The sequence below is a fragment of the Phascolarctos cinereus genome, unplaced genomic scaffold (genome assembly GCF_003287225.1).
Source record: "Phascolarctos cinereus isolate Bilbo 61053 unplaced genomic scaffold, phaCin_HiC Scaffold_7;HRSCAF=346, whole genome shotgun sequence".
NCBI classification, from domain to species: Eukaryota; Metazoa; Chordata; class Mammalia; order Diprotodontia; family Phascolarctidae; genus Phascolarctos; species Phascolarctos cinereus.
The window spans coordinates 58,266,293-58,288,736 of NW_027556180.1; the positions used below are offsets into that span (position 1 = coordinate 58,266,293).

Here is a 22,444-nt window from a genome sequence, read left to right on the forward strand (position 1 = left end):
TTGTTGTTTGTCCTTCACTTTCAAAGAGGACCATGACATCAGGAAGATGACGCCATGATTTGTGGGTGAATTAGATTTAAGTAAGGAAGGGCTGTGCAAGGTCACCAGCCTCACTTTTTCCTCTGGTGCCACCTGGGTCCAGTGGCCAGATATAGATCAGGACGGTTGAGAAGGCTGCCTTCCTGCTCATTATTTAAGGGATGAAAGTAACAACTCCAACTACTCCATTATGTATGTGTAGATAGGACTCTCATGTCCTTTTCTAGACTCTCCTTTAGCTGACCTTTCTGATGAGGGGGACATTGGGCTATACATATGTGTACATATATGCCCATCACATGGGTGGTTATACCAACTCTTGGCTCCTCCTTACTTTTAATGAGGTTATGATCTGTGTCAGTGGATAGAGTACCCACACTGATAAAAGCACGGATCCTTACAACATTGAACTAAACTAGTGTATGCATGCCATCAGTATTTTTAAAAAAAAAAATTAATATTTTATTTTTCTCCTAGTTACATGTAAAAACAATTTCTAACATTGGTTTAAAAAAAATTTTTTTGAGTTCCAAATTCCCTCCCTCTCCCCACATTGAAAAAGCAAGCAGTTTGAAATAGGTTATATATGTGCAGTCATGCAAAACATATTTTCATGTTAGTCATGTTGTGAAAGAAAACAGATAAAGAAACCCAAGAAAAATAAAGAACGTAAAGAAAAAGTATGCTTCAATTTGCATTCAGACTCCATCAGTTCTTTCTCTGGAAATGAATAGCATTTTTCATTGTAAGTCCTTTAGAATTGTCTTGAATCATTGTATTGATGAGAATACATGTCATCAGTTGTATTTATTTTGCCAATGAAATGATTTCAATGTTACAGGGAGATCGAGGTGATCCAGGACCTCCAGGTTTACCTGTAAGTCTCTCTTCTATGGATTATGTGTCTTCAGCCCTTCTTCATCAATGTGTGAAGTCAATTTTTTGTCATCTTAGGGATTATCTGCTTTGTGGGTTTTCCAAAGCAAAATTTTAATCACAGGTTAAATTTGTCTCGACATTCAGTTCACTTTGGGCTGGCTCCCCTGTAAACACTTGACATTTGGCTCAATGAATTCAAGATAATTTTAGCCTATTTTAAATATAAAGTAAATCTCCTGGACAAATAAAAAAACTATATAACCCCACAACAACTTAAAACATTGAAAATCCTGGTAAAAATCATTTTGGGTACCTTATTTTCAATTATCCAAACATTGCTACAGTTCTCCATTGATCAAAAATTGACTGATGTGCCATTCCTCATGCCAGCTTCACTTCCTGAAGCATTGTGACCTCATAATCACCCCTATTTATAAATAATTATAAGGTTGAAAGCAGGGACAGGTTGCCCTTCTAATGATCCACTTCTGATATGGCTCTCTAACCAAGTCGGCTTTTTTAGATTTATGGACATCTTTTGCCAGGCAGGGAAGGATGACTTGACTTTTGTCATTGATCATCCAGAAGAAATACCTTTTGTGTGCATATAAGCAAGTAGATAACTTAATGTGTCCTTAAAATAAATACTATGTCATATTTGCAAAGAGAGAATAATTCTATTTTAGATCATTAAATCATCTGAAGTGTGCAAATTGCCCAATGAGAACAAATAGTCCTTTGTCCTTACCTTCCCCAGACTGAGAGGCAGTGAGAGAAATTGGGAAAAGAAAGTGGGAAATTTGGGAAAAAAAATAGGATTCAGAAGACTTGTTTTTGAGTCTCAGCTTTGCCATTTGTTACTTGTGTGATTGTGGGCAAGTCATTTAACTTTTCTGTGCCTTGGTTTCATCATCTATAAGATGAGGGGGTTGGACTAGAAGACCTAAAAAGTCCTTTCATGCAATGCTAATGTGAGCTTTTATTTCAATATGCTAGTATTTATCATTTATGAGAGGAAGTGTGGGATATTTAGCCTTAAAGCCAGTAACACCTAGGTTCAAGTCCTCCCTCTGATGCATACTGGCTATAAGATTCTTGGCAAGTTGTGGATCAACGTGTAAAGTCAACCTCTCAATGTTATAGACCAGAAGTGTCAAATATGTGATCCATGGGTTCTCTTTGGCCACAACACTCCTGAGCAGGGCCCAAACCAGATTAAAATATCATAGGGAAGTATTTAACAAAAATAAATAAAAATACAATAAAGCATTAACAATCTCAATGTGTGGTTTTCTAAGTCAATATTTGCCTCCAAGGATCCTTATGTATGCCTTAGTGACTCCATTTCTATCTGAGTTAGTTATCATTGCTCTAAGCAGCTCTCTAAGACTGAGAAAGCATCAGCTAAGATTAGTAGAAATAGGTTCCTTACCAGGAGTTCCCAACATCAATGAAAACAGAGGTCCAGACACATCCCTAATGTGTGTACATGTACACACATACACACATACACATATATACACATATAATACAATGTATTATAGATCAGTTTCTTATCTGTATCAGTGAAGGGTATTTCCCTGTTGGGAGATCCCTATATCAATAAAATCACAGGTATAACCCTCCAGAGGGAAAATATGATAAGAAAAGAAATCAAGTAAATATTGTTCTTATTTTCAAAATATATCAAACATATAAGAACTAAATACATGGAAACATGTTAATGTTATTCAGAAGTTGCTTTTGAACAAGCAACCACGTATTTCTTTTTTGTAACTTTCTCTTTAAAAATCCCCAAATATAGAGACTTATAATTTAACCAAGGAAGACCCTTATAGATCAAGGACTACTGTGTCAGTTAGACAGGGGGCATTTACTAGACCCTGAGTGTGTCAAATTTTCACTCCTATATCCTGAGGTTTGGTGAGATTGGAAGTCAATAGAATTCCGAATTGTTATTGCCAACAGAAAATAAGCCTATAAGGGCTTTTTAGGAGATAAAGGGCATTTTTAAGCTGCTAGGATTCCATGTTGACTTTGTGATAAGGAGATTTGAGTAAACAAATGCGTTGTTTTTTCTCATGCCAGGGACCTCGAGGGGCAAACGGATCAGTGGGTAAAATGGGATTTCCAGGGGTGCCAGGTTCTCGAGTAAGTGTTACATTATTGTTGGTAATGTTCTTCATTTTTTTCCCCCAAAATTCAATTTGTTTCTTTGTCAAAATCTATACCACAGTCACTAACTGTAACTTTACATCTAGTCAGATGGAATATCACTGTAAACATTCATGTTTGCTGATGTTTGTCTAGTTAATAGTACAAAAGAAAAATAAATAGTACATAAATTCCCTCTAGGTATCAGAAAAATAAAAAGCCAGTATGTGGTAACAGAAGACTAAACTTAGAGTCATGTGGGCTATCAAGTGCTATCTCCATCACTTATGGGCCACGTGCTCAGGGACCAGTCACTAACTTTCTGGGAGCCTCAATTTTCCCATTTGTCGCTGGGGGTAATACTATTGGCACTAAGGGCTGATGTAAAAAAAAAACCATTTTTTAAACTTTAAAGTATACTATAACTATGACTTGTTGCTGCACTGTAATTGTTATTGTTAACAACAACAACAACAATACTGTTGGGCGTAGTGAGGACTGAGTGAAATTGTCACCAGATCAATGCAAATCCAACACCATTATTGGAAAGCCATATCTTTCTGGCAGTCAGAAGCATTATCTTCATATATTAAAAATAACATATTTATATTTTTACATTATTGAATTGAAATTAAGGAGCTGCTTAAAGTCATCTAATGGTGAGACCATGCCCCAGAAATCTAGATGAGCTTATTTGTTTTTCTGTTTGTGATTGCCTTTTTAGGGACCTCCAGGGCACCCTGGAAGGCCAGGTGATCAGGTAGGAATATATAAGTCAAAGAATTTCTGAATGGAGCACAAATACACAGGTGTAACTAACTGTTCATATTATTTTTGGCCTTTTGGATTTTTCCTTGCTAGTGGGCATCTCAAAAACTTTTAGTAAATTGCAATAAACTAAATGATTAGGTAGAAAATTTACATTTAAATTTTTATGAAAACATTAACTTTCTTTTCTTTCTCTTAGGGTAATCCAGGTGTTGGAGTAAAAGGCCAAGTTGGAGACCCGGTAAGGACAGTATGCATTCAGGAGGCACCTGGGCACATCCATTTATTGTCTAGTTACTGTCCAAGCACAGGTCTAAGCATTCTGCTGTCTTTGATTTATAGCTTTGTGGTGCAGTGGCTAAAGCATTGGTCTTCAAGTCAAGAATCCCTGGGCTCAGGGCGGCTAGGTGGCGCAGTGGATAGAGCACCGGCCCTGAAGTCAGGAGGACCTGAGTTCAAATCCGGCCTCAGACACATAACACTTACTAGCTGTGTGACCCTTGGCAAGTCACTTAACCCCAATTGCCTTAAAAAAAAAAAAGAATCCCTGGGCTCATACCCTGTCTCAGACACATAATGACCTTAGGCAATTCACTTAACCTCTCCTAGACCCAGTTTCCTCAGCTGTACAAAGAAGATGATGATGGCTCTTATCTCCTAGGAATATTGGGAGGATTAAATGAGAGACTTATATTTAACACTTTGAATACTTTAAAAGTTAGTGATGATGATGGTATACATCTGACCTTTGGCCACAGTGATTAGCATTATTTACAGGATAAATTTAATCTTTAGGCTAACTCACATACTAAACTTCAACTTAATAAGAAGGGGATAAATATTATTGACGAAAAGAGATCCATATCAGCAGGTATATTTTAAAATTTCAAAGAAAAACTTCTGTGTTCTTATAGCAAACCCCTAGTTTTGCATCTTCTTTAATATAAATTGAATATATATTGAATTTGAGGCCCTCAGGTCCACTCAGGTAAACCGACGAAGAGCACCACCTGACATGGTTATATTGGTGAGTGCTCACACTCACACACTCCTTCTGACTGAGCTTTGAAGCAGTGTGCTCAGGAAGCAAGTTTACAGAACAACATTCAAGATTCCTCCGCTGTGTAATGGGGATGGTAGAGTTGGGACGGACCTTCAGGAAACAGCCTTCATTGCAAAATAGCAAGCACCCTACTCACCCCATCTTTCCTTGTGGCAAGGAAAACTGCCAACGAATTAGCCCAGTGAGGCCAGGGGTGTCTTTCCAGATTTAAAAATGTTAAGTGTAGTATATGTGGAGAGTGGACGGTGTTGTTATTTAAATTTTATTTTAATATTTCTTCCATTGTACTCATTATGGTTGTATAAGCCTTTGCTATTCTGAATTACTAGGTGGAAGGAGGCAGAAAGGAGAAAAGGTAGTATGTCTGTCATGTCACTAGGAGAGAGAGAGAGAGACAGAGAGAGACAGATAGATACAGAGAGACAGAGGCAAAGAGACAGAGATGATACAGAGAGATAGACAGAGATTGATTGATTGATTGATTGATTATTACTCAAACAACACAAATACCCTCTAGTCATCACTACTAGAAAGCTATTTGCAAATGCATGTCTCTACAAGTAAGAAATGGCTTTGTAATTATCTTTAAATTATGGCTAAAAGACACCTTTTTTGTTGCTAATCAGTGCAATTAGCAGAGTTAAAAGTGTATTATTGAAAATTGTATTTTAATTTGCTCTGATACTTCTTTCCAATTAATTCTGTGAACTATAATTCTAAATTTTAGTATTGTTCCATGACTCACAGGTTAATCTAATCTTCCATCTCTGGATAATTCAACATTCTGATTGCCTTGGTATCATTTGACTTTTATAGGGTGAAGTTGGTCTTCAGGGGTCTCCAGGACCAACCTTACTGGTTGGGCCTCCTGCTTCGTGTCTTGTTAAGGGAGAAAAGGTATGTATATTGAAATCTAGAGTTCTTTGTGCTGCTTACAGCACTGAAATAAACAGGAATGTGATATTGTAATACCTCTCCCATGGTACCTTGTTCACATTAATGGTGTCTCCAATTCATGGGGTTATGAGTATCAACCCAAGTTAAAGTGTCCAGTCCACATTTTGTGACCATAAGAAAAAAAAAGCAGTACCCTTGAATTTACTGTTGCAGCTGTTATTTTAAAAATGTCTTACTGTTTTCAAGCACCCTATTAAATTATATTCCTTTCTTCAGAAAGGCTCAGTCCATTCTCAGGGGCTGCATGTCTAGCTTGTCCATCAGCTGCCATGTTCAGGCAGACCACATATTTTCTCCTTGATATTTTCTGATACAATAGAACCAGATTTAATGTTACTAGTACTTTTTGTAAGTGTCCTGTGGGTTTTTTATGTGCATTGGAGTCAGAAGTAAAACTCTTTATTTTAAAAACTGAAGAATGGAACTGATAAAAGAATAAATGTCTTTTTAAGTTCAATTCAGTCCAATTCAATTTATTAAGCATTTGTTATGTACATAATTCAAACCAGGTACTGGAAATTCATGAAAATAGAACAATACCTTCCTCCAAGGAGGTTGCATTTTACTCTGTCAAATGAACTGAAATTCAATCTTTAAATAGTAAGAATAAATCAGAGCTTGACCTTTGTGATTTTTTTAGGGCATAAAAGGAATGCCTGGAGTCATTGGTCCTTCTGGACCGTTTGGAGCCAAGGTAGGCAATCCTATTTCTCTCTCTTTTTTAAAATAATATAATATTTTTCTTTTACTCTATTATTTCTCATTCCTTTACATGTAAGATTCTCTCAATAGAATGATAGCTATAATCACACAGGTTCTCCTTTCTCTAGTGATTGTCTAAGTCATCTTTGCGTTGTTTTTACAAACAATGATATGTCTCTTTTTCCCCCTCATGTTGCTAAAAACTGGATGTTTCATCTTTATTTTTCATGTGTATCTCCAAAACGTCACCATGGAAAGGGTGAACCTGGTATTGGGGTGAAGGGTGAAAAGGGTATTTCTGGATTTCCAGGACCTGAGGTAAGAATTATTCAAAATTAATGATTTTTTAAAAAATATATTTGTATTGGTTTAATTAAATATTTCCCAATTACATGTAAAATATTTTAACATTCATTTAAAAAAATTTTAGTTCCTAATTCTCTCCCTCCCATCTCTCCCTCACTTGAGAAGGCAAGCTATTTGATGTTGATTATACATGTGAAGTCATGCAAAACATATTTCCATATTAGTTATGTAACCAAAGAAAACAGACAAAAACCCCAAGAAAAATAAAGTTTAAAAAAAGTGTGCTTCAATAGAGTTCATCAGTTCTCTTCCTGGAGATGGATAGCATTTTTTATCATGGGTTCTTTGGAATTGTCTTGATCAGAGTAGCTGAGTCTTTCACAGTTGATCATTGCAACATTGCTGTTACTATGTACAATGTAATCCTGGTTTTGCTGACTTCATTTTGCATCAGTTCATACAGATCTCCCTAGGTTTTTCTGAAACTACCCTGCTTTTTATATCTTATAGCACAGTAGTTTTCTATCACAATCATATACTGAAACTTATTTGGCCATTCCCCATTTGATGGGCCTACTCTTAATTTCCAATTCTTTGCCCACCACAAAAGAGCTGCTACAAATATTTTTGTACAAATAGGTCCTATTCCCTTTTCCTTGATCTCTTTGGACTGCACATGTAATTGCTGGGTCAAAACACATTCACAGTTTTATAGCCCTTTGGACGTAGTTCCAAATATTTCTCTAGAATGGTTGGATTAGTTCATAGCTCTACCAAAAGTGCATTGGTATCCCGATTTTTCCACATCCTCTCCAGCATTTGTCATTTTCCTTTTCTCTCATGTTAGCTAATCCGATAGGTGTGAGGTGGTATCTCAGAGTTGTTTTAATTTGCATTTCTCTAATCAGCAATGATTTCAACAATTTTCTCATGTGACTATGGATAGCTTTGATTTCTTCTTCTGAAAGCTGCCTGTTCTTATCTTTTGACTATTTATCAGCTGAGGAATGGCTCTTATTTTTATAAATTTGGCTGAGTTCCCTATATATTTGAGAAATGAGGCCTTCATCAGAAAAACTTCCTGGCACCCATAAAGAAAATGGTATCCAGAATTCTGCCATCCAAAATATGGCATCCATAAATTTTTTCACAGTTTCCTGTTTTCCTTCCAATTTTGGCTGCATTAGTTTTGTTTGTACAAAAGCTTTTTAATTTCATATAATCAAAATTATCCATTTTGCTTCCTGCGATCCATTGTATCTCTTATTTGGTCACAGATGGATCTGACGGGTACATTTTCCCATACTCCTCTAAATCACTTATGATATCTTTTAAGTCTAAATCATTTATCCATTTTGACCTTATTCTTGGGAGTGAGGTGTTGGTCTATGCCTAATTTCTGCAAAACTACTTTCCAGTTTTCCAAAAATTTTTGTCAGATGGTGAATTCTTACCCCAAAAGCTTAGATCTTTGCGTTTATCAAACTCTAAATTGCTATGATGATTTACTACTTTGTATCATGTACCAAATCTATTGCACTGATCCACCACTCTATTTCTTAGCCAGTACCAGATTGTTTTGATGATTACCACATGGTAATATAGTTTAAAATCTGGTACTGCTAGGCTGCCTTCTTTCGCATTTTTTTTTCATTGATTCCCTTGATATTCTTTAACCTTTTGTTCTTCCAGATGAATTTTATTATTATTTTTTTCTAGCTCTATAAAATAATTATTTGGTAGTTTGATCGGCATGTCTCCGAGTAAGTAAATTATCCTAGGTAGAATTGTCATTTTTATTATATTGGCTCAGTCTGCCCGTGAGCAATTAATATTTTCCCAATTGTTTAGATCTGCCTTTATTTGTGTGAAAAATGTTTTAGAATTGTGTTCTTATAGTTCCTGAATTTGTCTTGGCAAGTCAACTCCCAATATTGTCTACAGTTTTTAAATGGAATTTTTCCTTCTGTCTCTTCCTGATGGGTCAGAACAAATTATTTATCTTCTTACCTACCTATGGAATATTTCTCTTTCACATTTTATAGAAGGTTTTTATAAGGAATGTTTAGGTTGCTCAAAACAGGAAAATACATGAGCCAAGAACAATAGTGCTTTGATAAGAAAAGTTGCAAGAGAGTCAACATTTCCTGGAAAATCAATCCCAAAGCTTACAGTTCAAAAATAACCAAAGAAGAGTGAATGATTAAAGGAAATACTGGGGATTACTGGTCATTTCCTGGCCACTTGAGTGCCAACGTAATAATAACAACTTGGAATTGTTACTTTAAGCCTGTTGGGTAAAATGAGATGTCAATCTTAGGGGAATAGCTAGAAGAAGGTGAGGCAGAAAGCCAAAAAGACCATCTCACCAGTCACTAATTAGCACCTCCATTGATAATGTCAGCACCAAGGCCAATCTTCAGTTGGCATAGGAATTGGATTGCCCTTCACCCTAGATTCAAGGAGGGAGCATAATGAGGCCCTAGTGCCATGGTGACTTGCATTGCCTCTACCTAAAGGATGCCAGCCTCTTTCTGGGCAAATTGTGAGGCATCTGTTTCCAAGATACTTGAGTGTAATTGTTATTAAATTGACAAAAATCAAGTGGAACACACGGTTGGGGTGCTCTGAATAATGGGATCCAGTATAAAGGACTGACATTTGGGTGGTTATTGAGAATAGCTTAATTGGAGCCTAACAAAAATGGCATACAGAAACAGAATCAATTTTATATCTATTTAGTTTCTTTCTTTCAAGCTACCTTGGCAAACATAAGCACATAGATTAAACACTAATATTCACAACTCCATTGTGAAGTAGGGAAAGATAATTGGTTCACTCACATTTGTTTCTGCTTATTTTTTTGTGTGTGTCTGTGTGTCTCTCTGTGTGTGTGTGTGTGTGTGTGTGTGTGTGTGTTTGAATCTCCAAGGGTGGCCCTGGTTCCCATGGACTTCCAGGTTTTCCAGGAGTAAAGGTAAACATATCAAGATAGCAAACAACTTAGGCAAAACAGAATTCAACATTGTTCCCAATGTACAACTTCCTGTCCTCTTATTTGGAGATTAAAATTATGCCACAAGGAAATGTACGTGTAATTAGGAAAGAGGACATTTTTGCACATGATGGGCAGACTCTGTTTATAGATAGAAATACTAGAGCTGGCAAGTCAATGGGAACTATAACCTCAGACTGCAGAATGGTACGGTATCCTCATTAAAACAGGCAGCACACATTGACATCAGACACACATTTAAACAAACTATCCTGTCATCGAATCAGATTTTACAAAGAAGACCTGTCCATGGTTGTTTTTAGGGAGAACCTGGAGCGATTGGTGTCTGTGGGCAGTTTGGAGTTCTTGGCACTAAGGTAATAAAATAAGGATTTCTAATAGGCAAAGACTCTTAATTTTCTGACTCCTACAGTGTCTTTGAATGCATGTGTCAAGAAATATTTCAGAAATATAACTTTTGAAAGGTAAAATAGATTCTCTTTTTTATTAATGTATTTTAAAGAACATTTTTGTAATGCTCATGTTAAAGGTTGAGAAATAATCATCTTAAAGGGGGAGTGTCAATATGCACATTTCAAATATTACGTGAGGGTGATTTTATTTACTTTTGTGGTCTAGACCTGTGATTTCACTGGCCTAGGGAAATACTGATGAAGAAACTCCCTCTACCAATGCAGGTTGACAACTGTTCTGCAGCTTATAATCTTAGAGACTTGTCTGGGCCACTGAGATGTTCAGTGACTTGCCCAGGGTCACACAGCCAGTATGTGTCAGAGGCAGGACTTGAACCCAGGTCTTCCTCACACTGAGGTAGGCTCCCTACTCCCTAATCCTGGCAGCCTCACTAGTTATTTTCTTTCTGACTCTTCCTAGCACCTCAATATAATAGGTCAAACATGTTGTTTAACTGACTGACTAATTCAATTACCTAATTGAAAATTAAAATGAAGGAGGTAACATGGCATCTTAGAGCTGTAAAAGGATTGTAGAGATCAATCATCTGGTTTAGAATAAAGGAGTCCACTCATTTCCATGGATGAGGAAGCTATGACTTAGAGACCTTAAGTAATTTGCCTAAGGTCACATAGTTAGTGATAGGTAATCTAGAAAGGGTCATATGATTGCTTTCCATGGACTTTTTTCAAAGCAGATTCTCTTCATTCCTCCCCAAGTAGGCTCAGTTGTAGTGGTTAAGAAAAAAGGAGTATGGCAACCTTAATGTCAAAGGACAATGTGTCTTCTTACTCAGTGAATAAACTATAAGGTGATTGTTAGGCATTTGTATTGGATTATTAGGTTATAATTCAGTGCCCTGGCCTTCTAATTTACCAAACGGACCTAATGAAGTAAAAGTTCCTGAACCTCCAGGTGTGTTTAACTCAAAGCTTTGAGGTGGTTGTCCCATCTGTTAGGGGTACAGCAGGGTGATGTAGTAGACCGAGGGCTGACCTTGGCTTCAGGAAGACCCAGGTTCAAATCTTGCCTTTGACACATACTAGCTATGTGACTCTGGGCAAGTCACAGCTTCCCAGTGCCCCAAGCAAATCACTAAGACTGTAAAATACAGAGGAGATGTTAATTTGCATCAGTGAAAGGAATTTCTTCCTTGGGAGTTCCCTAAACTGATTCAGTTTTAGGTCCTATTTTTAAAAAAGCATTATTGTTATTCCTAAGATTCCACCAGGGGTTATTTATTTCTCTAATTTGAAAGCCCTTCTTGCCCTTATAATATGTATTTGATGTCCAGAAATGTGATAAAAATAATAATTCCAAGAAATGTGAATGAATGAATGAATGATTTCAGGGAGATCCTGGAGAGCGTGGGAAGCCAGGACCACCAGGTGTTTTGATAACTCCACCTGTTCCATGCAAAGGTTTGTGCTACCTTCATTTACTTTGTAAATGACATTGGGAATATTCCAGAGGAGAAGATTCTGCCTCATTGATCTTATGGCTTACTTATGTTTGGCTAACTATATGTATATTATCCCGAGCCTATGATTACCTATAGAGAGATGCAAATGAGTAGCTCTAGTGACCTATCATGCCCTGGGCATTTATTGTATAAATTATTATTAAATAAATACAGATTATTATTATATAAATATAAATTAATTTGTTACATTTATTAATTGCAAACTTCCCTCTCATAAAAGTAGCCATGATGGTATGCTCCAGCAAGATAATGACTTCAGGGAGAAGTGGCCAGAATAAATATATCTTTTAATCACTATTTCAATGGGCCTGATGTGGGTATTCCAGGCAATGGTGTGGACCAAAGGCCATCATACTCCTTCATCTTGTATGATTCTTCTCTATGCTTTCCTATAATCCTCCATTAACAGGATGGATGCCTTCTTTTATATCTTTCAATTATCTGTGAGTAATAGTGCCACACTCGGACTGTCCATCTATTAGTATACAGACAGTGGTCTACAAAAGGTTGACATGTATGTAATAAATGGAAATTCTGAGCTTCAAAAATTCAAACTGTTCATTAAAAAAGTGGATTTGAATCCAAGATATCTCATTTTCATCTTGGGAAAAATGACAAAGCAGCACAAATTTCAGAGTTATAAAAATCTTAACTGTTTAGTAAGCACAACCTATTTTGCATGTTCTTTAACAGGACCTCCAGGGGACCGAGGATTCCCAGGACACTGGGGAGAAAAGGGGTCAGTGGGACTGCCTGGTCCATCGGGACCCTCTGGAAAACCAGGGGAAGACAAAATAGGTAGGAATTCACCCCTTTTCTATGAAAATTTCTTTCTTTTTTTCCAGGAGAGGTTGAGTGCACAATATGAGTCTATACCATAATAAGAAGTGATCTAAATTTACTAGGATGAGAGTGGGTGAACTTTTAGATGTGGTAATGCCAGATTTTTAGTTATGCAGTGGGAGAGCTGCCCCAGCATCATCCCTGAGAAAAGATGTATACAGGTCAAGCATGCAGCAGAGGTATGGTTGGAGGACTCCAACCCTTGGGATCCTAGCAACAGAGTATACCGAACAGTTAAGAAGATGGGGAGACAGGCCAGGGCAGGGAAAAGGGCCCTGGATTTGGAGTCAGAGAACCTTGTTTCAAGTCTTGGCCGGGCTGCTTACAACCTGTGTCATAAGAGTTTAAGTGACTTGATTAAGTCACTTAAACGTCCTAGGTTTCATTTTTCCTCATCTGTAAAATGAGGAGGTTGACTAGTTGACCTCTAAGGTCTCCCAGCTCCAGATCTATGGTTCTGTCATTTTCTGCACTTTGAGGCTGGCTCTCCCCACTGGGATTGCACCTTACACAATTCTCTCCATAGTTAAGTTTTATTATTGCTGTTGTTCTGTCATTTCTGACTCTTTGTGACCCCATTTAGGATTTTCTTGGCAAAGATACTAGAATGGTTTGCCATTTCCTTCTCTAGCTCATTTGACAGATGAGGAAGCTGAGGCAAACAGGATTAAATTACTTGCCCCAAATCACACAGCTATAAGTGCCATGAGTCTTCCTGATTGCAGGCCTGGCACTCTATCTACTGTACCACCTAGCTGCCCATAGTTATGACTCTCCTTTAAAAGCCAAAAACCATGAAGGCTCATATTTTAAGCTGCTTTTTAACTAACAATTTGTAAGTGAGATTTTAGCTGAAAACTACCTGAGAATAAGACTGAGACACAGAAAAGGAGGGAAATGTTGGGTTTGGAGAGACCAAGGTAGAGGAAAGCTGCTGTGACTAAGGAGAGGGGTTGGGTATCAAAGGCATACTTCACCTGTTTCACAGTTTTGCTAATGGTTGATGCTGACATAGCTCAGAACCGTGTTATAGGCTAACTTTGCTGTGCATTCTTTAGATGAGTGGCCCCATGCTGATTAAAATTTTTCTGCCTTGGTAGTTTGAGATATTCTACAAAAAGACAAGTCTAAATGATTAAGGAATTTCTGTAGTCAGATGACCGCACCATGCAACTATACTTACAGGAAGATAAACATTGTGTAGGCAAGCAGTTTTCAACCTCTTTGATCTCAGGACCCTTTACGCTCTTATAAATTATTGAGAGCTTTTGATTAGGTGGGGTATATCTATCTGTATTTACTCTTAGAAATTAAAAATAGTAACATTTAAAATATTTATTTAAAATAATGATATTAAACTCATTGCATGTTAGCATAAATAATATTTTAATGAAAAATGACAATATTTTCCAAAACAATAAAAGTTAGTGAGAAGAATGACATTGTTTTATATATTTTTGCAAATCTCTTTTATGTCTGGCTTTATAGAAGGCAGCTGGACTCTCCTATATGCTTTTGCATTCAACCTGTTGAGATATGCTGTTTGGGTTGAAGTATATGAAGAAAATTTGGCTTCATGAAGATAGGTGGTTGGAAAAGAGGACTATTTTAATAGGCATCTAACATCTTAATGTTATTGTGACAATAGTCATTACCTTGTGTACCCCCAGAAAAGGTCTCAGGGGTGCTTGGACCACATTTGAAGAACTGCAGGTGTAGGCTATTCTGTTCTTGTCTTATGGTAAGCCAGCACCATATGATTTCACTGGAGAAAGAATACTGGATGTGAAATCCCAAGACCTGAGTTCACATCCTGCCATACTTTTACTCCTCTGTGACCTTAGACAAGTTACTTAAATTATCTTGATTTCAATGTTTGTATGTTTGTTTGTTTAATTTGGAATATAGGCTAGATGGGTCTTTATAACCTTTATGGCCCCTTCAAGCATGAAATCCATGCTTCTATAGGATAGTATGAGGCAAGAGGTCACCTATTAGTCTATAGGAGGTTACCTCTAATTTATCCAGAAATCCATCTCATCATCTCAGAGTCTGAGTGGTTATTTGATTCTTCTCCATGAGTGCATGCTCATGTTTAAAGGATAAACAGGAATAGCCAGAAAACAATAATCTCGAGCAAATAGTTGTTCAGGAGAAAAACTTTAGACAGCACTTTGTCTAATCTTAGTACTTTTCAGTTCACACTGTTGCTATTTTCCATGAACTTGATCCTGATATCACAGTCAGCTCCTGGTCAAGATTAACCAGCAGCCCCTCCCTTTCTGAGTAAAGCAAGTACTGAAGAACAGAGTTCCAGCTAGACCTTGGGCACTGAGGCCGGGCTGCTCATGACTCAGTTTGCTAAGAGGATTGTCGATGATGTAAAAGCAATAGCTCTATAGATTATTGAAAGAGATTGGAAGGGAAAAACTCTTTAGGGAGGCATAGTAGCATAATTTAAAATAAGGTAGTATTATTTTAATATAATTAAAATGCAAATTAATTTTAATTAATTAATTAAATTTAAGATAGAGAGTAGACCTATGATTTTATTGGTATAGGGAACTCCCAGGTGAGAAAACTCTCTTCTACCAATGCAGGCTACCACTAACCTGCAATTTATAGTCCTAGAGAATTGCCTAAAGCACTGAGAGGTTGTGACTTCCCCAGGGTCACGCAGCCAGTATGTGTCAGAAGTGGGGCTTGAACCCAGGTCTTACTCTTTGCAGATGACATAGAAAATTCTGCTATCCCCTGAGATATAGAAGCTTCCTCTGATGAATTCTGAGTTTGGGTGATGCATAGAACTTTGATTATGTTGTTCTCTCCCACAAAAACTTCAAAGGCTCCTTGTTGTCAGCAATTTTATAATTTAAAGTCTTGAAGAGTTATCTGGGGCAGAAAAGACTAAATATTTCACCCAAAGTCACATGTGCCAAAGGCAGAACTTGAATCCAGGCGTTCCTAACTTCCAAGCTGGCCTTCTCTTATCATGCTGCTGCTTCTCCCATCCCATTAGATGCCTTATATTCCCCCCAATAATTCCAAAGTTGGAGAAAAAGTGAGAATAAGGGTTTGCTGTTTGTACCTGGATTTCACCTTCTACTTCCATTTATGTTTATTTGAATGAAGTCATTGCATTTTTATTCTATTTTAATCTACCCTCAAAAATAATGGAATAACTTTTACTTTATACTTATTCCATGTATTTTACATACTATAATTGCCTCAGGTTGCATGCTCTAAGCAAAGTGTATACGTTGCATAATTCTTGATTTCATTTGCAGGAATGACAGGACCCCCTGGGCCTCCAGGGTTGCCAGGTGAGCAAGGCCTTCAAGGTGAAGCTGGAATTCCTGGAAGAGGCGATTCTCCTGCAGGAAGACCAGGGACTCCAGGACACCCAGGGACACCAGGAGTCCCAGGGCAGCAGGGTCGACCTGGATCAGACGGTACAATGAGCACTGTTTACATGTTATTTAGTATTTACATAGCACTTTACATTGGCAAAATTATTTATAAAATATTTAATATATATTTGCATGATTTCAACAACCTTATGAAATATGTTGTTTTTGTTATTCCTACTTTAAAGTCAGCTTCAATCTATAAGCTAAATTTATAAACTAAATCTGCAACTATATTTGATTTTGGTGATGGTTAGTTAAGAAAATGTCAATTGACAATTTTAATATTTCATTTTTAATATCTGGTACAATAACAAAAATAGGATTTTCAAGGTTCTACTTTATCTTTTTCTCCTGAAGTGATGATTAATGATTGAAGAAACATTAAACCAGTTGCTGAACTTTGATTTTCAATCCTTTTCAGTTTCTAAGAAATGGCTCAGATCGTATAGAGGGATAGAGAGACAAACAGAAAGAGACAGATGGATAGAGAATGAAAGATGAAGTAAGAGACAGACTTGGGAAAGAAACAAGAAAGAAAATAACAGAAAGAGAGGTAGCGGGAGGAAGGAAGAGAGAAAAAGAGAGAGGCAGGTAGATAGAGGCAAGAGAGGCAGAGAAAGACAGATAGAAAAAGACAGATTAAAGAGAGACTGGAAAAGATGCAGAAAAAGAGATGGACAGATACAGACTGCAAAATATTCAGAGAAAGGGAAAGGCAGACAAGTAGAGAAAGAAAAAGAGACAGATGAGAAATGATAGACCAATCAAAACAGATGGATAAATAAATAAAGACTGACAGATGGAGAAGGAGAGATGGGTTATAGAGACAGGCAAATAGAGGAAATGAGACAGACATACAGACAGGAGAGAGATGGGGGAAGGGGGGGCACAGATAAAGATAGAAAAAAAGAAACAAAACTATGGACAAAAAGGAAAAGAGAAACAGATGGAGGAAGAGGAAGATAGATGGAGAAATATGAATAGATTGATGGAGAGAGACAGAAGAAAAGAAATAATAGGTGGAAAGAGACAGATTGACACATAGAAAGATTGACAGAGGGGGATAGAGAAACTGAAAGACAGAGTGGCAGAAAAAGTGTTCTCTGCCTTTATCGCTTGAAAGATTTATAAACATTTCATATTTCCTTTCCCCCATCAAGTCATACATTGCAGCATTGGCCCTCCTGGACCACAAGGAGTGAAAGGTCAATCAGGATCCCCAGGAAGAAGAGGCACAAAAGGAGAAAAAGGCAAGTCTATATCAAGAATGGAATTTCAAAAAAAGCATTGTGTAACTCAGCTTCCTTTAATTTCTTAGATAACTTTGAAGGTGCAGGAGGTGGAAACCCTTCTCAGACAGGATGCACAACCTGGCATTTGCTCCCAATTCTAGACATTCTTTAGGCTATATGTATTCACACGTCTTATCTGCATCTGGTATGAATAAAATCCAGCAGACAACAAAGATTAAAGGAGACATGTGCATTTGGAAAGAGCCTAGTCACCTGGAGAGAATGTGGCCACAAAATTGCCACCTTCTCTTTCTTAGGCCAGCGGGTTTCCAAGATCCAAACAAAGAAGAGGAGATGGGTGCCAGTCAGTATTTTTTCCCCCACAAACTTAGTCCTCTCTTAAATTCTCTAGTTGGGAAAAAGGCCCCATTTTCCCTTGGCTTGATCTGCCAGGTATCTTTACTTATGCTTCATTCAAGTACCTACGGGCATGTTGATGGGCAGCTGAGGAATTTGAAGATTAAGCAAAACATTTATGATTTCATATGTCTGAAAGCACACCAACACAGATTGTGTCCTGGAGAACTGATTCAGACATAGAATTTAAGTGACAAATTCAGAGTAAGTGAATATCAGAGGCAGAATTTAACCATAAATGTCTTCCTCACTCTGAGTCCAACATTCTGGCTATTTACCATACCATGTGACTCTTAATTAACAATTGATAATATTTAAGACTCTTAAAGACCTCTGACAACATATGACACAATTTTATTTTTAATTCATTTCTTTGGCATAAAGCTGTAACCAAACAAATTTAACCTTACAGTATTAGGATGGTGCATTGGAAAAATCACTGGGTTGGGAGCCAGAGGTATTTGGTTCAAATTCCTACTCTTTGACCTCTTAACCTTCTCTGAACCTTAGTTTCCTTATCTATAAAATGAGGGGTTGGACTAAATGATCTAAGATCTCTTCCATCTCTGGAAACTATGAGTCTGTGATTCACCTGAGTTTACCTTAGACACACAGGATCCTTTTTCCTAATCTATTTGATCTGGTAGCAGAAGCTTGAAAACTTGCCAGGATGAGCTCATTAAGCCTCAAAGCATCCTGTAAATGGACATGAAATACTCTGAAGCTGCTGCAAGCCACAGAGGAATAAAGGTTATTGATGGTTCAATGAATCTGAATTCAATACCTTTGACTTCTGTTTTTGGTCCAAAAGAATATCCATATCTATATCTATTTGTTTATATACACATATGTACATATACACACATGTACATATGTATGTACACATGTAATATTCACAGAATTTCAACATTTTATAGCTAAAAAGGACCTTAGAGATCAAGGAAATGATAGCTTTCTGGACCTTATGTGCCTTATGGACCAGCAACAGATTTACATGGGACAGAAAAGTGGAAAGGGCAGCTAAGTCATTGCACAACAAAATCCATTACCAAAAAGATATCAATGAAGTACAGTCATGGATTGAATCTAATGAGTGAATGTAAAGTTTATACATCTCTGTCCATGTCTTCTAACTGGCTGTCCTCAGTGCCTGGTTTCCTTCAAGACTAAACTCAAATCTCCCCTTTTGCAAGAAGTTTCTGCTGATACTGCCTGCCTTACCCCAATAGTGCCTTCTCTCTGGGATTACCTTCCATTTATGAGAGAGAAAGAGAGAAAGGGAAGGAGGGAGAAAGAGAGAGAGAGAGAGAGAGAGAGAGAGAGAGAGAGAGAGAGAGAGAGAGAGAGAGAGAGAGAGAGAGAGAGAGAGAGAACCTATAACCCATAACCCATAGGGTGGAGTTGGAATATGGAATAAAATGGATGTGAAATAAGGTGTAAGCAAGTATAGATGGCTTGTAAAGTATGTGGAAAGGAGTAAAGTGTAAAAAGATTGGAAAGATAGGGACCAAATTGTTAAAGGCTTCAAGTACCAAAGGCACTTAATATTTGATTTTAGAGGTAATAAGGAGCTACAGGAGTTTATTGATCTGGGTGTGCATGGAGTGGGGAATTGATAGAGATCTGAAGAACAGAAGAATTAGGAAGGACATAATAGTAGTTTTTAAGTAGTTGGAATGCCATGTATAAAAGGGTTTAGACTCCTGTGACCTGATCTGAGAGAGCAGATCTAGGAATAATGACTAATGTTATAGAAGGCAGATTTAGGATGGATTTAAGGAGACTTCCTAAGGATTAGAAGATCCAGTAGTGAAATAGATTGCCTCAGAAGGCAAGAGTACCCTTGAATTGTTCAAGAGAAAGTTACATGACCACTTGTTGAGAATTTTTGTAGATGACATTCTCAGTCTATGGGTTATGGGTTATGGGCTAAAAGTTATGAGTTGGATCAAATGGCCTACAGTCCCTTTTCTGTCTGAGATTCTGTGTAATTCTATCAGCTGGTCCAGCTGAGTCATTCTCTAGCTCCTTATTTATAGACCAAAGAGGTAAACAAATTTGCCTAAAGTCAAGAAGACTAATTAGCAGTGGATTTAGGACAAGAACCCACTCCTTCCAGTCCAGTGCTCTTCCCATTGTATTACAATGCTTCCACATTCCAGCCTTTTAACTTTTTTTCAGTTTTGATGATATGTTTGTTTTAATACTACAAACATTTGCGGATTACTCTTTCACGTGAAGTCTATTATAACAAAGTTAAATAAACTAATAATGCAGTTACCTAACATTTCATATCTGTAGCACCCCCACCTCTCTGCTCTTTAATAAAAATCTATTTTCTCTTCCTCTCACTTTCATACCATTAAAAAAGAAAAGAAAAATAAGTAATTTCATGTAACAAATATGTAGAATAAAGCAAGCAAAATGTTCAAGTAGCTATACATAAATGTGTGTATGTGTGTATGTGTGTATATACATCATTCCACACCCTAAATCCATCATCTTTCTGTAATGGATAGCGTATTTTATCATTGGTCCTTTGGAATCATGAATGGTCATTGTGTTGATCATAGTTCTTACAGCTTTATTCCTTTTTCCTGACTTCAGTAATTTCCAGATGTATATCATACCTAATTCTTCTGAAATTCTATTAATGTCATTATCTTCTTTTCTTTCTTTTTTCTTTTTTTTGGTTAGAGAGGGACAAATTGAAGTGCCTCCAGTATCACTCTTTTGTTGTCTGTTTTTCCTTGTAATTCACCTAGTTTTTACTTGAAGTACTTATAAGCTATGTAATGAGATTTATATATGTTAAATATTAAAATAAATTCATTGTCTATATTGCTTTTCAGCAGTAGTTTCCATCTTTATCTCATTTAAGTAAATTTTTTTTTTTTGCTGTTGCCTCATCTAAAATCGTAATTGCTATCCCTACCTTTTTGTATTTGGCTCAGGCATAATGAATTTTGCTCCAATCTAGTATTTTCCCTTTGTGTAACCCTTTACATTTCAAAGATGTTTCTTGTAATCAACATATTGTTGGATTTTGCTTTCTAATCTAGTCTACTAACCATTTCCATTTTATGGGTAAGTTAATACAATTTACAGTTACAGTTAGGGCAGCTAGGTGGTACAGTGGATAGAGTACTGGGCCTGAACTCAGGAAGATTCATCTTCCTGAGTTCAAATCTGGCCTCAGACACTTACAAACTGTGTGACCATGGGCTAGTTATTTAACCCTGTTTGCCTTAGTTTCCTCACCTGTAAAATGAACTGTAGAAGGAAATGGCAAACTGCTTCAGTATCTTTGCCAAGAAAATCCCAAATGGGGTCACGAAGAGTTGGACACAACTGAAACAGCTGAACAACAAACATTTACAGTTATGGTAGCTGATTGTTTTTTTCCCCTTTCATTCTATTCCCTTATATTTCTCTTTCCATGTTTGTTTCAAATTATTACCCTTTTCTTTCCCTCTCTTTTAACCTTTTCTTCTATTTCCTCTCCAAGCCTAAGATTGGTTTTCCTTATGACTAATCTTTCCTTGAATCTATCCTCCATCTTATATTCCCGTTTTCCTCTTCCTGTTCCTATCTATATCCCTGTTGAGTTTAATATATTTCTTCGCCAAACTATTTGTGTGTGTGTTCTGACCTCCTTTGACCAGCTTACATGAAAGTGAAATTCAAGTGATATCTACTCTTCCCATTCTTTCCATGTTTGCATATAGCTCTACTGGCACAATCTGATAATGTGTCTTAAGTTCTCTCATCTTTTCCCCTATTTTCTGTTAATGTATCTTCTCCTTTTCTTTTTTTTTTCTTACAGCAGCTTCAAAACATTACAAAACTATTTGTATGCCTTCTGTCTTAAATGGCTGCTTTTAGAGTCCCTTCTGAACCTCTCTATTAGATTGTAAACAGTTCTTCCTTATAAATTCCCTTCTGATTCTTCACTTGTAGTTATTTTAGTTTTTCTCTCTTTCGGCTTCTGTATTTATATTTCAAAGCTTTGTTTGAGCTCTAGTTTTTTCATCATTGTTAAATTCCTTCAATATTTTATTCCATAGTTAAATCAAAGCTTTATTTGTTTGTATGTTTTAAATAGGAGATGAAGGGCTATGTTCATGCTGCCCAGGTCCTATGGGCCTTCCAGGTGCTCCGGGGCCACATGGTCTCCAGGGTAGGAAAGGAGAAGTGGGTCTACCTGGGAGAATAGGAGAAAAAGGTGACTCGGGCTTTCCTGGTGCTCAAGGATCCCCAGGACCTCCAGTGAGTAACTCTTACCAATTATAATATAGGTAATGCATCTCATTTTAAGGAAGCTCAGATTGTGTACTTTCTTCTAATTTGCATGGCATCATATTGAGGCTGTCTATCAGTATTAAGAGTTTGGAGAGATTATTAATTCATTCAGATATAGTTATCACAGCTAAATTTTCTTTTCTCTAATGTATCACAATATGTTCCCATGTCTAATGGATTTAGCTTAGCTAGTGATCTAAATCAATGTGACCTCAACTGAGTGAACTACAGCTGTTTTATCTCAGTGAGATGCCTGGCACCCTGTCTGAGGCACCATACAAAGAGAACCACACATACAAGTTGAGTTCCTATATTTCACAGTACAAAGCACAGCCGCGTGAGAGGTCCCTTGACCTGGGACAGGGAGTAGGAGTTGGAGTCAGGAAGACTTCGATTCAAATCCTGCTTCTTATACTTACC

The 22,444-nt window shown here is 37.1% G+C and overlaps 1 protein-coding gene across 1 annotated transcript in view; it reads left to right on the plus strand.

The window, feature by feature from the left end:
* COL4A4 (collagen type IV alpha 4 chain) overlaps positions 1-22,444 on the plus strand; it is a 152,458-nt gene that overhangs the window by 47,326 nt on the left and 82,688 nt on the right. Inside the window, exons 9-22 of the mRNA XM_078147440.1 lie at positions 881-916; positions 3,007-3,069; positions 3,797-3,832; positions 4,040-4,081; positions 5,720-5,800; positions 6,501-6,554; positions 6,821-6,880; positions 9,801-9,845; positions 10,187-10,240; positions 11,689-11,758; positions 12,514-12,618; positions 15,951-16,115; positions 17,234-17,323; positions 21,828-21,991. Coding sequence (XP_078003566.1) covers positions 881-916; positions 3,007-3,069; positions 3,797-3,832; positions 4,040-4,081; positions 5,720-5,800; positions 6,501-6,554; positions 6,821-6,880; positions 9,801-9,845; positions 10,187-10,240; positions 11,689-11,758; positions 12,514-12,618; positions 15,951-16,115; positions 17,234-17,323; positions 21,828-21,991 — 1,065 coding nt within the window. The remainder of the gene's footprint in view (positions 1-880; positions 917-3,006; positions 3,070-3,796; positions 3,833-4,039; positions 4,082-5,719; positions 5,801-6,500; positions 6,555-6,820; positions 6,881-9,800; positions 9,846-10,186; positions 10,241-11,688; positions 11,759-12,513; positions 12,619-15,950; positions 16,116-17,233; positions 17,324-21,827; positions 21,992-22,444) is intronic.